This window comes from Colletotrichum destructivum, chromosome 3, assembly GCF_034447905.1.
Source record: "Colletotrichum destructivum chromosome 3, complete sequence".
Classification (NCBI taxonomy): domain Eukaryota; kingdom Fungi; phylum Ascomycota; class Sordariomycetes; order Glomerellales; family Glomerellaceae; genus Colletotrichum; species Colletotrichum destructivum.
Genome location: NC_085898.1, coordinates 2,995,440 through 3,009,055, shown reverse-complemented (window position 1 = coordinate 3,009,055; position 13,616 = coordinate 2,995,440). Strand labels below are relative to the sequence as shown.

The following is a 13,616-nucleotide window of genomic DNA, read 5'->3' as shown; positions in this document are numbered from 1 at the left end:
GTGCCTATTCGTAGATCTATCTTTGCTCAACGGCCGAGATCGCACCATTCCATCCCGGCAGCCCAATTACGAACCGCCTTTGCGGGTCTCGTCCCCGCCACGACATCGTTCTGCGCCCTAAGATAGCTGATCACTGGTGTCGATGGTCGGGCACGCCTTAGTGATGTGCGCCATTGCGCCCTGCAGCGATGCGGGCGGCAGTTCGGCAAACTGGCGTGTTGACCGACGGTGTTCCGAATAGACGAGGGTATGGAGTCACCCGTACGGCTTCTTCGACATTGTAGAAACCAAACGCCTGCCCCCAATGCGAATCGCCATTATGGGACTACTACTGATGGCCTTCTTCGCGGCGGCAGGGACATCGGCCAAGTGTCGGCTGAGTGAGCCTGGTTTTGATGACGTGACTCGAACACACCAATGAAAACAGTCCGATTGGGGGCCGCCAGTCCCCTTTCACTGTGCAGTCAGATGGTCCCTTTTTTCGGGGCGGGCCTGGCTGGAGACGGTGAAGTGGCCGGCAAGGTGTACCGTAATGGGCCGGTCTGGGCCAGCGAGCGTCTGTAACGACAAGAGAGAGCGGGAGACTTGGGCGAGATCGTCAGCTAGCTCTGGGATCGGCGCGAACCAAGAGTTTTATGCACCTGTGGCCTCACAGAATCAACATCTGGTTACCGAAAATGGCAGGGCTTCGTCCCTGTCTCCATTCTCTCCACAACCCTCTCAACTCCAACAAGACAGTATGCGTTCGAGCATACGTAACTTCGGGATACCCAAAACCGTCCAAAGATCCAATAGACTTCCCGGCAGAAGTGTAAGTAGTGACACCGACAGCGGAGAGCGCACGGTCCTCTAGATCCCCGCCCCGGATATCTCATCAGCCCCACCCGTGCGGAATGGGATGCGAGGCGCATTCCCCGTCCGTTATGGTTGTTCACCGTCTTGCGCCATCTTTAACGCGAGCGCATCTCATCGCATCGCTGGGCTGCTCCCTGCTGGATGAGAGCACTTCCAGAGCCACAATGGAGAGTCTATAATCGGAGACCTGGCGCAAGGCTCGTGGCATGTAAAGGGTAACGGCACTGCACGGCCCCGCCGAACGCGTTTTGCGAAACTGTTGTTCATCGCAACACACGTCGCATCCCGGGCGCATCATCCCCCCAACGCCTGCCATGAGCGCCCAACCCAAGTCACCAATTACAAACTGCGCAACCATCATCCTGGTCTGACATCTGCTCACACGTCCCTGTCTTTCAATAGACGTACAAGGGAGGGGAGGTTCTCATCATGAATAGAATAACTGTTGACGGCTATCAGTTGCGGTGATTCTCCCCTTGTTTTTGCCACCATACAGTTGCAGTACCCCCTCCCAGATTTCGCGACCACGGCGTTTGTGACACAGTCTCGGCCAGTGAAACATCGCCCAACACCTCGAACTTTGATAATCCCTCCAATCCCAAGCCGCGCTGCGCCAACGCCTCCCCCCAATCCAGTAATGAGAGGGGAGGGGGGACAACAAAAGCGAAATGTAAACAAACAAACAAAACAACGACGCGCCATCTCGCTGTCCGCATTGCAGCGGCGCACGGCGACTCGTCTTCGAGTCAAGAAACCCAACACCGCTGCACACCGCCTCTACCCAAAACCCGATCCGTAACCCATTCGCCTCCATAATCCTTCTTAGCGCGCCGAAGCCAAAATCAGGAAGAGACAGGGTGCAACTCGGGAGGCAGGGGTAATGAACAAAACAAAAAGCAAGCGCAATTGCAGATGCATGCATGCACTTTGGGCATTCAATCATTGGAAGAAAATAGATGCATTCGCACATTTCATTTCATTTCATTTCATTTCAACCAAGAGATACATGTACACCTCACAACAATAGAATTGTTTGCCCGAAGATGCAGATGTGCGGGGTGAGGAGGGGCGGCGGCGTTCGGCGGCGGTGCGCGAGGTGCGGGGTCAAACCCAAGAGCGTCGAATGACGTAATAATCTGGGAGCTTCTCGTACCACCACGCGCGGGAAGCTTAACAGCTGGCGCGCGATCCAAAGAGTCGGGCGCGCCTGAGCGCTAGCTTTCGCTCTCCCTTCTGGGTCGCGCCGCACGGCCCATCCGGTCGCACGCACTGTGCGACCGTGCTTCCCTATCTTGAATATTTTTTTTGCAGCCACGTAAGGTACAAGTTACCCAGACCCAATATGGAAAAAATTGGCAAGAAAGCACCAGCCAAGCAGCTGCAGCCACATATGCTATCAGTCCACACCCCCCTTACTCCCACTTGCACCCCCTCCCCCGCCCGAGCCGGAACGGGATGCAACGGCGAGAACCGCGCGCTAGCACCCGAAACGGTTCAGTCCCACATCCATCTTTCAACGACTTCCGTTCACCTCTGTCCCCGCTCCGTGCCGGGCGATTGTAGTGTCATGGTCGCCGACTCTGACGGCCGTCCACACGGTTGTCACATCACATCAATCGCCCTGCGCGACGTCGCTCTGAACCTCGCTTTACATGATCAACGTGTTTTTTTCTTCTTCTTGGCTTTCCATACAGAAAACTTTGCCTCAAAAAAATAATAAAAAGGGTAGGAAAGAAACCAGTTTGCCTATCGTAGCCGCTTCCCTCAGCAATTGCTCACCTCCCACCCCCCTCCCCCGCCTCCAATCGCATCCAGAGGAGAACCAATTGAGAAAAAGGGACAAGCTCGGTTGCGCAGATAAGTCTTGTCACCCTCGGCAATATAGGAAATAACAAAACCCCCCAAGGCAAGCGATCCCACCTTCACCACAGACAATTTGAACCTTGCGCAAGCCCCAAAACCGCCTCGCCTGCCAACGTTCCAACCGCCAGGCTTTTTTTTCTTCTTTCCTTCTCGCCCGACAACCCCCCAATGCCTTTACTCAATTCACCTGACAATTCGGACTTTGGGATCCTCGCATGCGAGCTCGCGCGAACGCGTTCGCGCCTGCGAGTGTTCCGACGTCTCCTCCGGTTGCTTTTGAGCTTTCCTCCACACACCACATCGTACAGTCGCACAACGTCGCCCAAAAACTGTAGCTTCCTCGCTTCGATGTCGGCTCCGCCATAAAAGAAAAAAAAAGAAAAAACCAAGTAACGAGGAAAGCAGACACGCGCGCAAACCGGTAGATAGCAAAACACCGCTTCCCATAGAATGGATCCGAAACGCCAAAAAGGAGTATGAGCGACCATCCTCACCCGGCAGATCCCCATTAGCCTCACCACCAAAAAAAATCTTTTCCCTCTTGCCAGTATTGTTGGGTGGTCGTTGAAGACCAGATCAGACATCCTCCTGTTTTGTTACGATAGGAAGCGCGTCAAATGATGCGTGGCCCAAGCGCCGCATCCTTTTCAAATAATCTTTGTGGGCCAAACGCCGGTGAGCCGATAACCTCTCTTGGTAGGGACAGTGCTGGAACTTGGCGGCGGCCACGCTAGAAAATAGCTAGATGGCCTGAAGAAAAGGGGTGACACCGCAAGTGCTTGTTTGAGTGCCGACATGTGCTCGTGGAATTGCTAACTCATCGCTCTATCGCTTCCGCTTCTTGTTCTTGTCGGCCATTGCAGCCGTCGTGGCGATTGGCGCAGCCGGAAGTAGAATGGGCTGAGTAGGATTGGCAATGTCTTCCTTCTTGATTGGCACTCCCATGTGGCGCCCGTATCTGCCCTTGCGACCATTGCCCTCATCTTCGCTAATGCACTGATCAGCGCTAAGACCGGCATCGCGGCATCGCCCACAGGGTCGCTGCCTGTCGCAACCCTTCTTGCTCTTGCGGCATCGCTGACACCGGGGCTTGGCTGACAGATCAAGCTGATCGTCTTCGCCATTGGCACCCGGAGCCGCTGCGGCGGAGGAAACCGAGGGTTTGCGCGACGAAGGCAGAGAAGCCGGCGACATGGGCCCATTGCTGGTAGTGGCCGGGGCCGGGGCCGGAGCCGGAGCGGAAGCCTTCTTGGGCTTGGGAAGGCTTGGCCGAGGAACCTTGCTAGCCTTGGAATTCTTTGGCTTGGAGCCGGGTAACTGTGACTTAGGCCTGGCATCGGGAAGGTTGGTCTTGTTCTTGAGCACCTCGTGCTTGCGCTCGCCATAGACGGCGTGATCGGTGTGGTCGCTACACTTCTCGACTTCGACGTCATCGACACTGGCCTCGATGCTGGGCTGAGGAATGAAGTGGCTCTCGGTGGTCTGATAGATCTTGCGCATGATGCCAGCGGCATCCAACTTTTGACGCCGGGCGGCCGACTCCTCCTCATCGCTCTCACTCTCGCCGTCACTAGTGGCCCCAGTAGAGGATGCAGCGTCGGCGCGGCCGCTAAACGTATCGTCCAGCGTAGAAGCTGAAGTGCGCCCGTGGGAAATGTTAGACATTTCACCCAGGCGCATAAGCTGGATGGCAACATCCTTGTCCTCTTCTGACATGCAGCTGCCGACGGTAGGGTCCGGCGTGGGGAGGATGCCGCTCATGCTGCTGAAGTTGCCGCTTTGCGCAGCGTAGCCGATGCTGTTGCGCCCGTGGCGCTCAGACGACGGCGTCGCATAATATCCACTATGACCGTAGCCATTGCTATGGCTCTGCGGGGACTGCAGGGGGAGAGGATTCGTAAAGGGGTTCTGGCCTGGGTGCACAAACGGCAGCGAGGCCCTCTGGGGCTCCGCGCGGCGGGCGGGAGACACGGAAGGGTTCGACGTAGCAGCCGGCATCTGCGGAGGCGCAAACAAGGGGAGTTCCTGGATTGGACAGGATGAGCATGAAGAAACGGGAAAAACATCCAGTGCAAGTAGAGTAGAGAAGAGCGCGACAGATGTATGTGCCGACGGTCCGACTTACCGAACTCTCAAACTTGGCTCGCTTGCGGCGGCCTCCCTCTACGATGTTTTCGAGGCTAATCTCGGTGTTGCCAATCTGCTCCTTTATCCTGCTGGAGCTGGAGCCTGGAGCCCCGTCCCCGCTGCTGTAGCCATTGACGCTATCGCTGTATATATCGGTGTGTCCGTTGGCAGCAGTGTCCCGGTTCTTGGAAGACCTCGAACGGCCATTCTTGGGGTTCGTAGTGGCGGATCCGCTTCTCCGGCCGCGCCCAGCGTTGGGCGACGGGCTGCGCCGCCGAGATGTGCTTGAGGAAGGTCTGGAGATTTCCTGGCCGAAGCGCGGCGGAGGTTGCAGGGGGTAGCCAGTACCCTCGTAGTATGGCTGAGCGCTCAGAGGAGGGTTGTGGTATGCAGGCGCCACGAAGGGACCAGAGGCAGAGGGAGGCTCCTCAATGACTCTGACGTAGACAACCATGTTGTTGCGAAAGTTCTCGTAACGAGCGATGAGGGTGATGCCATTCTCGTCCTCAAAGCTGACGCCCTTGGAGCCGGTCGGCCCCGAGTATAGTCCGTAGAAATTCTTGACAGTGGTGACGATGGAGTCCGTCGTATCGTGGGGGTATATCTGGACTCGCATGGGGAGTCGCGCGCGATATTGCGGCGACTCGGTAAACAGGAGTTCAAATGCGACATTCTTGGGCGACACCGTCTGCCGGGGCGAGACGCTGCCCTGGTGCGAGGTGGCCGCGGAGCCGCCGTTGACGGCACTTATGGGCGACATGCTCGTCATTTTGAATTGTAGTATTGAATCGATGGGACGAAGGATGGAGGATGGTTACGGAGGGGGGTTGATGGAGGATGGTGTGCAATGGGCGGTGGCCGTTAGCTTGGGCACGGAAAGGTTGGAATCCCAGCCTGAGTCGGCGGCGGCGGCGGGCGGTCGGCCAGACGAGATAATCAACTGCCAGCAACCCGAAACTCGAGCCGGATTGACAGGGAAATCAAGTATGAACCTGCCCAAGGGCAAGTGTGAGAGGGGATTTATCAACCAGAGAAGTTGTGTTGAGCGCCCTGGGTCGTCGTGTAGTCAGCGCCAGTCGGGGCGATCTGACCGAGGACGCTGCCGGAGCGAACGATCGGAGAAGACGAGGGGGAGGCGGAAGAGAAGGAAAGGTAGGAGGATATTTGGGGTCTAGTGCATGAACTGAGAACGATTAGCCATGGGATGCCAAAAGGGGATCAAGCGGGCACCATCTGTCGATGCTGATGGGTCGTGGGAAGGCAGAGATAGAGATGAGAGGAGAGGAGAGAAAGAAAGAAGTAGAAGAAGAGGAGAGGTTGAGCTGGGACTACGTCGGGGAGCGGATGGTAGAGTAGCGAACAGCCAACCGGCCCAGTTCAGTCGAGACGCAGACATCAAACCTCAACAGAGAGCAGAGAGCCAGCGGAAGCACGTCGCAGTCGGGGATGGGGATGGGCAGCGGGAGGGTGCAACGGAATAGCAAACCTCGATCGCAAAGACCAAAGGCATGGGTAGGACTCACCTTTGAACGAAGGGCAGCGGTGTTGAATGATGGTTTCTGCTGGGCAATTCGCAGGTTTGTGTGCATGAGAGGGAAAAAGAGGAGCCAGGCGAACGAGGTGACGATTTTGTCTGCGGTCGGTCGGTCAGTCAGTCAGTTCGAGTTTCCAGTTTCCAGCTCGTTCCCAGTGCTTGTAGTGTCCAGTTTCTGGCCTGGGTCTGGTCCTCCCCCCGGTCCGTCAGTCAAGTCCCGTCAGTGTGTCCAGTCCAGCACAGCGGCCCACTCTGTGCGGTGATAGGGAAACAGTAAAACGTGCAGTCGGCAGGCAGGCAGTCTGCGCTGTGCTCACTAACATGGAGCGCAATTCGACGAGTGACTCCCCTACGGCCAAGCCTAATGGGCCCCCCCAAAGACGCAGACGCAGGCAGGGGCAGCCCTCTGTGGAGAGGAGCCAACCAAAAACTACCGGCCACCCGCCACCTAGTCGGGGACGACAGTGCGGCGAGGACTGTGTCGTCGGTACGCTTCTGAGGGAAGTGTCTATCAGGGCATCATGCGCTGTAGTTAAGCAGCTTCTTCCCTAAAGTTGATGGTTCTTCAAGGGCCTGAAACCGCTGTAGCCCTTGAGCAAAGTTACCCTAACGCATCCACCAAACCCTCTTTCCCCCTTTCCCAGGTTCTCTGCGTCCAGTCTCCTCTTCTCCTCTGCCTCCTTCGTCCCTTCTCTGGCTTTCTTTCCGACTTACCTATGTACAGCAGGTGTGGCTAGCTCGCCCCAGAAATACAGGGCCTCGGCCAGTAATCCCCTGGGATGGTCACTCTCTCACCGCAGAGTCGGTGGCACCTATGGACCCGCCCGTCCCGTCTCTTTCTCCTGGGGTGTGTGAGAGAGAGTGTGTGTGCGTTGTGTCTGAGCATGAGAGTGAAAAGGGGACCTCGACACCGCGGGCGCATTTGTTCTGTCGCCCGACGGGACCTTCGGGCCTTTGTTCTCGAGATTCTATATGACCAAGAAGATGACCCTCTACCTTCTCGGGGTACATATTACGATTCCAGCCTGCGTTGTGCGATGGCAAACGAAGGCGACGGTCCGGGACCCAAGTCACAGATGCTTGCGCAACTCCAGTTTTGGAAGTGGGCGCGAGACGCCTCACCAATACTGCCCGCCGCGGCAGAGCACACCAAAGACGAGCACACCAATACACACACACACACACACACACACACCACAAACCGCAGGCTCGTCTGCTCTCCTAAGCGGGCCCGGACATGGGACTGGCAGACCGGGGTAGTTGGCATTTGCCATCCGCGAACGCTCTACCACGTACGCAGCGGATATGACGAGGAGAAGAAGAATCAGCAGAGAAAAACTAGGAAGAAGGAGAAAAAGAGAAAAGGGGAGAGAAAGAGAGTGAGAGAATCGCTACCAAGGCGGTCATCGACCAGGCGGCTGGCTAGATCCATCAAATCTCGTCAAGTACCTATTTACGGACATGATGGCCTCCTCTAGCAACACGACTGTAATTACCTCCTCTGCGTCACCTCCCTCCCACCATCCCTCGCTGGGAGCCAGTCCTTCTAGAAGTCTCAAAGCTCTGGCGCGGTATCCACGGCCTGTCGCAATCTGCATGAAAGGGGGGAGAGACGACTGACGCGCACCATTTCCTTTTTGTGCGCCTTTTTCATTTCGAGTGACCAGACGCAAGGCCTAATGAGCGCGGTGCAAGAAACGCAGATATGAAGGATTGTCAAGCGTCCGTGTGCGACGAGGGAGGGGAGAGGTCCTGATGATCGATACATACACGACATATCTCGCACGAGCACCACACACACAATCTCTCTCCCATTCACTCACTCACTTACTCACTCCCTCCCCCAATGCGAATGGCGAAGAAGCGCCCATATCTGTCTCGTCTCGTCTCTCACCTTGAAGACAGACGATTTGCCTGACCAACTGAGCAAGTGACTGAATGAGGGATTGCGAATGGGGGCCATGTCCGGGTCGTCAGACACGAGCACGCACACACATATATCTAGCTATGCATACATACTATATACATACACATCTGTATGAAATACCAGACACGCGAGACAACCCGCAGCGAGCAAAAACCATGTACTTCCTACCCTCGCCCAACTTTCTCCTCCCATTCGCCCAGCCATCCCTGTCCAGTCCGAGCCCGTCGAACCTCATCAATCCTGGCCCGTTGGCGCGGACCTTTTTGGCCAATTCGCAAATCCAATGCGATCCTCGTGCCTTTCGACATTGGTTTACAGGCAGAGGGGGAAATGGGCACCCGACGACCGCCTTCTTGATGCGCCCATTGTGCAGCGAAAGGGTCCCGGATCCTTCGCAGAAGATGCCCCGCGACGTTGGACCCGGTTACGACTCGCCTCCCGCGCGTGGCCTGACCAATTCCTCCAGATCGGTTCGATGGCGATTCGGCGCTTCGCAGAGCGCCATCCCACCCTTACCGCAACCCTCCCCATCCCTTCCCTTCCCTTCCCTTCTCTCCCCTCCCCTCCCCTCCCTCGGCGAGACGACAGACAGGGTTACGCATGAGAAGAGAGACTAGGAATCGCAAGCTCGATCTTGATGGGTAGAGAGAGACTTGTTAGCGGTTATCAATCATCTTTCCACCACATTCGCGACATGCATCGAAGTCGCTTCTGCGCTTGTCGCATGGTCCTGATACCTGTACTCACCGTGTGACTTTCGACACTCCGGCGACGGTTCCTTACTGTACCTCGCTCGTAGCAGGCCAACCCCGTCATCGCGACTTACCAATCGAGGACCGCGATGGCACAATGTCGCGGGATCCAGCTCGTCTTCGCCTGTCCCCAGGTTGCACCAGACCCAGACATCCCATCATCCACTGGCACAGGCCTCTCGTTTGCCTCACTCGTGCTGGGCTGGTCTTGCGGACATATACCTGGATGGCCAACCACCACCACCGACAGCAACGACAGCAACGATCCCACAATCCGAAAAGACGGCGCCAGGTCTGCAGGTCCGGTATGGCGTATGCTAGCGTTTGGACGCCAACCCATCCCCCCCACCAACGAATTGAGGCTACTTATCTATCCTATTTTGGCCAAGAAAAAGCCGCCCCAATGCTTTCAAGTTCCAGACAAGAGCCCGGCCGGGGGGGGGGGGGCACGGGGTCCCCAAATCGCCGCCATGAGCGCATCAGCCGATTTTGGGCTGGTGCAGTGATATCCGCGACCAACCAGCGGCAGCTTGTCAGGCGGAGAATGTAGTCATATTAGGTGAAATGATCTGCGCCCATTGGACCCCGGGGCTACGCCCTCTTCCTCTTCTGATCACGAAGGGGCTGTTCGAGACAAACACGGGCTTCTGTTCCTCCATTGCGCCAGAGGCTGCAATGGGTGGTGCTCTTTGCGGTCGCAAACTAGTATCGAGTTGCTGTTCGCCGGTAAATAGATTGTCAATGTTCGATGTGCAGTGGAATCTGCAGGAGACAGGCAATTGAGCCACATCGTCAGTGAGCCAAAGGTCGCACAGAGCATGGGAACAGGAGCGGGAGAGACCGATGCCGTCGAATGGTGGTCGGAGCGCAGCTGGCTCGATGCACTAGGCAAGGCGGAAGAAATATTGGCTGAGCAGCTGCCACCAAGGACGAACGCCGGCGCCGGTCTGCTCGGCCTGAGTCTGGTTTCAATGGTCAACCCGCTCGCCAGGGCTCTCGAGGGCTTGTCAACATGTTGTGATATCAAACCGTGTTAGATCTCCAGTCCTGTTGGTGGCACCCAGCATCAGGCCGCTCGTTTCATGCCGCTCATACCTACCTACTATGTATCTATGGATCTGGGGATAAGGCTGGCTGGTTCAACCTCGGTTCCATCCACCGTAGCAGACGACTTTCTGGAAAACAACAGCTCTAGAGTCTGAGACGGGCAGTTGTTGAATTGGTCCAGTGGCAGTCGGGCCACCTTCGGTGCGCGCCTTCGCATGGAAGTGGTCTGCGCACGAGATCTCCCCGCCTCTATTTTACTTTACTTTACTACCTCCCTACACACTCCCTCCACAAGCGACGAGCTCAATAGTAAGTAGCGCGGCCGGGTGTGTTTCGCGACGTATGTCTGGTCGCCTTGAAGCAAATTGGGTCAGGCCGTCATGTTACGGTTATATGCGCTGGTCGGGGTTTCAAATGCGATGCCGTCGTCGAATCACCATCGAGAACAGAACGTGACATGACCAGGGCGAGAGGGAAAGAGTAGTGGCCATCGTCCCGAGTCACCCCCACTAGTGCTCGCCTGTTTGTTGCGTTTGCCCGGTTGTGACTTGTCGCCGCTTGGGTTCGAGACACTGTATCCGTATTATTCTTTACTTGGACCTCCTCTTTCCTCCGCCTCAGGTTGATAGAAAGGTGACACTGACAGGTGTGGCAGCTCTTCTTCTCGCGCTTCGCGACAGAATGGCATGGGATGACTCTATGGGGCCGGCATGTGGATCGATCTATCTCTCTGCCTGCCTCTTGGCTTTCCCTCTCTCTCTTCCTGTGTCGCTTTTGCGCGCGACTGCGTATGCGCGTGCAGTGAGTGCGGAGAGCTGTTGATGATCTGGCAGTCTGGCAATGGATATGCAGGCCCCAACAAGTCGCCCTTCGCCAATCGGGGGGGTTCAAGAGCCAGGCGCACTCAAAAGTACGGTGTGCACACCTGGCGAGACTTTGCGCCCAGTCTCCAGATTCATTCGCAGGGGTGAGCTATCATTCCCGAACGCAGCTGTCGGTCTTTGTTTTGCGTTACCTCGCAGGCTGGGGGCTCCACTGCCACGTCGAGGTCGGATGCGCCATTGGGAACAGGGCATTTGTGCCTTTCATCGAGGACCCCTTTTCTGCTGTTGGGTATCGAGAAAGGGGGCTCGAAGAAGGAAGAGATCGAATGGAGGCGCTTCTCGAAATCAGTCGTGGCCTGCGTGTCGGTCCAGACGACGCGCCCGCTCGACCCGATTAGCTCGTGGGCCGCCATCCCGATGCGATGCCATGCGATGCTATGCCATGTTCATCCACCACCCACCGCCGCCAGAGCAATACACGCGGGAACACTGCAGAGTGGCCCGGCACAATGGCCACGAATCGTCGTCGATTCCAAACGGGTTTGTTTGTTTGCTGTCCAGCGAGTCCAGTCTGCCAGTTGTTGGCGCTGCTGCTGATTCCTGCTTGGGGATTGTTGCGCTGGATTCTACCGGGAGGATCGGCACTCTCCCGCGCATTTTGGCTTCAACGCAGTTATTAGCGGAGCAGAAGTGAGTGAGAGAGAGACTGAGCGCGAGAGAGCGGAGGTTGCGTCAGTCAAATTCTGCAACCCCGGTGCGTCACACTCAACCTATCTATTCCTTTTCGCATGGCTGGGTCGCTTTCGCCACGCCACGCCCCTTCTGCCCCTCTCTCACCGTCCCTCGATGGTAATCCTTGATGATGCCACAATGAGCGCCGGGCAGAAGTGCGCTGCCAGCGCGAGATGCGACTGCGCGCCGAGAGAGAGGGCGGGCGCACTCTTCTTCCCGTGGTCGATGCTGTCCGCGCAATCGCGGCAGTCCGGAAAAGAAAGTTGCGACGACGTAGGGTCCTCCAGGGCAAGAGGCGTACCGTGCGCGCGTTCTGGCTTTGCACTGCCGGTGTCTCCAGTTTTTTGTGCTTGGAGTCTGCGACAGCTTGCAGGGGCCTTGTCCAAAGGCGTCGCATATCGTGCTAAGCCCTGGGAGCTTCGCATCGAACCAACCGTTCCCCCTCACATTCGTCAAGCGCTTGATGTTAATTGACAACACCGGGCTGCCAGCCGATGGCATGCGGCAGTCGAGCCATGTGTCCCAATTCCTCGACTTGACGTCGCAAAGGATGGCGTGTGGTATTGTGCGACTGAGCTGCCGAAATGCCATCGAGTACGATAGGGAAAGTGTATGCGCCCAAACTAGTCAGATTACAGTATTGCGGCGCCGGCCGTCCAGTCATTGGGCCCCAGGATTATTTTGCGATCGCCGACCTTGTATTCGTATCTGGCGACAAGCTGTTGTCTCGTCCAGCGCAGCCTGCGTGGCGGGGAATGATGGGTGAGGGGTGGGAAAGAAGATGTTGCGCTCATCATGCAGAAATAGTAGAAATGCCTGCGCACAACCAAGCCTGTCCCTGACGGGCCCTCGTTTGTTCATCCGCCAACACACAATGCTAGGGATGCCTCCGCCGAGCGAGTCGCTGCCCAATTCATCATCAAAATAAACATGCGCATCGCGTTGCGCTCATGCGACTGGCCAGAAACGCCGGTACGCAGGATGGGCCTGCTATGCCGGTCACAGGCCGTCAGGCCAGGCGCGTACGTCCAATTCCGTTGCATTAGTCGTTAATGGCGCAGGGTGAATGCGCTTTGTATTGGGAAAGAGAATCCAGCGCACCATCAACGCAGCAAAAGCGTCAGGGGACGGGGTCGACACCTTTTCCTTCAATGAGTCGCAACCCTGGTGATGAGTCTGGAGGACCTCCGAGACCCGCGAAAGCTCCGCCCGCTGCACAGCGGAGTGACAAAGGCTCCACGTGACTTGGTGACAGATTGGTGTTCCGGCTGACGCGCGCAGGGCCTTGCTGGCATTGCTGCGTCAACTGATCGTCAGAGAACCCATAAGAGCTGCTACAATCTTCATTTCTTGCATATAAGATCTCGTAGCCGTGATTAAAATCCTGGGTGGTTGCCCGCCAGTTTTACTCCAGTCTTGTTGCTGGTATCGAGAAATCTTGTCATTTGGATGTCCGCTGGGAGACGCGACGGAACAACAAGCCTCGAAGGTGTGTTCCAATTTCGGACTGGCTTAGTCAGTCAACGATCACAAGTATGGGGAGGGGTGGTAGGGACGCCGAAGATCTCCCGACATTTGTGTCGGCTTCCGGGCTTGCAGATTGTCCGCTTGCTCACAATTGTGCAACCTTCACAATTTGGTACTTAGCTATTTTCTGACATTGTTCATTCTCCTTTCGGCCCAGGATACCTTCGGCGTTTGTCAGCTGCACCCCCATGATGCATGGTCTATTTCTCCACACGCTGGACCCTCACAGCAACGGAAAAGTGCGATGCTCATGGCGGAGTTGTAAGAAAAACGGGTCCTCGGACCGAACGCCCAGTCAGTGTCACGTGGTAAGTCTGTACACTGTAGCCGCTGGATGACCAGATCAAGGTTCGTCTTGCATCGCTGAATGCGCAGCCAGAATTCGACGTTGTCAAATGATGATTATTGGGATGACTTGGGTCGCTTAT

The 13,616-nt window shown here is 56.5% G+C and overlaps 6 protein-coding genes across 6 annotated transcripts; all 6 read right to left on the bottom strand.

Moving 5' to 3' along the window:
* Nucleotides 1-1,282: 1,282 nt before the first annotated feature.
* On the bottom strand, nt 1,283-1,825 carry CDEST_05003 (uncharacterized protein; the record flags this gene model as incomplete). The annotated part of the gene is made up of 1 exon (XM_062921162.1): nt 1,283-1,825. The coding sequence occupies one exon, from the start codon at nt 1,823-1,825 to the stop codon at nt 1,283-1,285; it is 543 nt and encodes a 180-aa protein (XP_062777213.1).
* A 714-nt stretch (nt 1,826-2,539) lies between these two features.
* Nucleotides 2,540-6,504, bottom strand: CDEST_05002 (Putative zn(2)Cys(6) fungal-type DNA-binding domain-containing protein). Its single transcript, XM_062921161.1, has 3 exons — nt 6,369-6,504; nt 4,844-6,028; nt 2,540-4,743 (listed from the first exon to the last, which is right to left on the bottom strand). The coding sequence occupies exons 2-3, from the start codon at nt 5,612-5,614 to the stop codon at nt 3,544-3,546; spliced, it is 1,971 nt and encodes a 656-aa protein (XP_062777212.1). The 5' UTR covers nt 5,615-6,028; nt 6,369-6,504; the 3' UTR covers nt 2,540-3,543.
* A 3,560-nt stretch (nt 6,505-10,064) lies between these two features.
* Nucleotides 10,065-11,355, bottom strand: CDEST_05001 (uncharacterized protein). Its single transcript, XM_062921160.1, has one exon. It carries the CDS (start codon nt 11,340-11,342, stop codon nt 11,061-11,063), a length of 282 nt encoding a protein of 93 aa, XP_062777211.1. The 5' UTR covers nt 11,343-11,355; the 3' UTR covers nt 10,065-11,060.
* Nucleotide 11,356: 1 nt separating this feature from the next.
* On the bottom strand, nt 11,357-11,678 carry CDEST_05000 (uncharacterized protein). The gene has a single exon (XM_062921159.1). It carries the CDS (start codon nt 11,584-11,586, stop codon nt 11,365-11,367), a length of 222 nt encoding a protein of 73 aa, XP_062777210.1. The 5' UTR covers nt 11,587-11,678; the 3' UTR covers nt 11,357-11,364.
* A 2-nt stretch (nt 11,679-11,680) lies between these two features.
* CDEST_04999 (uncharacterized protein) lies at nt 11,681-12,099 on the bottom strand. Its single transcript, XM_062921158.1, has one exon. It carries the CDS (start codon nt 12,084-12,086, stop codon nt 11,763-11,765), a length of 324 nt encoding a protein of 107 aa, XP_062777209.1. The 5' UTR covers nt 12,087-12,099; the 3' UTR covers nt 11,681-11,762.
* A 5-nt stretch (nt 12,100-12,104) lies between these two features.
* Nucleotides 12,105-12,325, bottom strand: CDEST_04998 (uncharacterized protein; the record flags this gene model as incomplete). Its single annotated transcript, XM_062921157.1, has 1 exon — nt 12,105-12,325. The coding sequence occupies one exon, from the start codon at nt 12,323-12,325 to the stop codon at nt 12,128-12,130; it is 198 nt and encodes a 65-aa protein (XP_062777208.1). The 3' UTR covers nt 12,105-12,127.
* Nucleotides 12,326-13,616: the final 1,291 nt, after the last annotated feature.

What these genes read in the sequence shown, in the direction of transcription:
- CDEST_05001 (XM_062921160.1), bottom strand. Translation starts at nt 11,342, where the DNA reads ATGGCGGCCCACGAGCTAATCGGGTCGAGCGGGCGCGTCGTCTGGACC.
- CDEST_05002 (XM_062921161.1), bottom strand. Translation starts at nt 5,614, where the DNA reads ATGACGAGCATGTCGCCCATAAGTGCCGTCAACGGCGGCTCCGCGGCC. An exon ending in GAGCCAAGTTTGAGAGTTCG is followed by an intron (nt 4,744 to 4,843) that starts GTAAGTCGGACC and finishes TGTCCAATCCAG; the next exon opens with GAACTCCCCTTGTTTGCGCC.
- CDEST_04999 (XM_062921158.1), bottom strand. Translation starts at nt 12,086, where the DNA reads ATGCGAAGCTCCCAGGGCTTAGCACGATATGCGACGCCTTTGGACAAG.
- CDEST_05000 (XM_062921159.1), bottom strand. Translation starts at nt 11,586, where the DNA reads ATGCGCGGGAGAGTGCCGATCCTCCCGGTAGAATCCAGCGCAACAATC.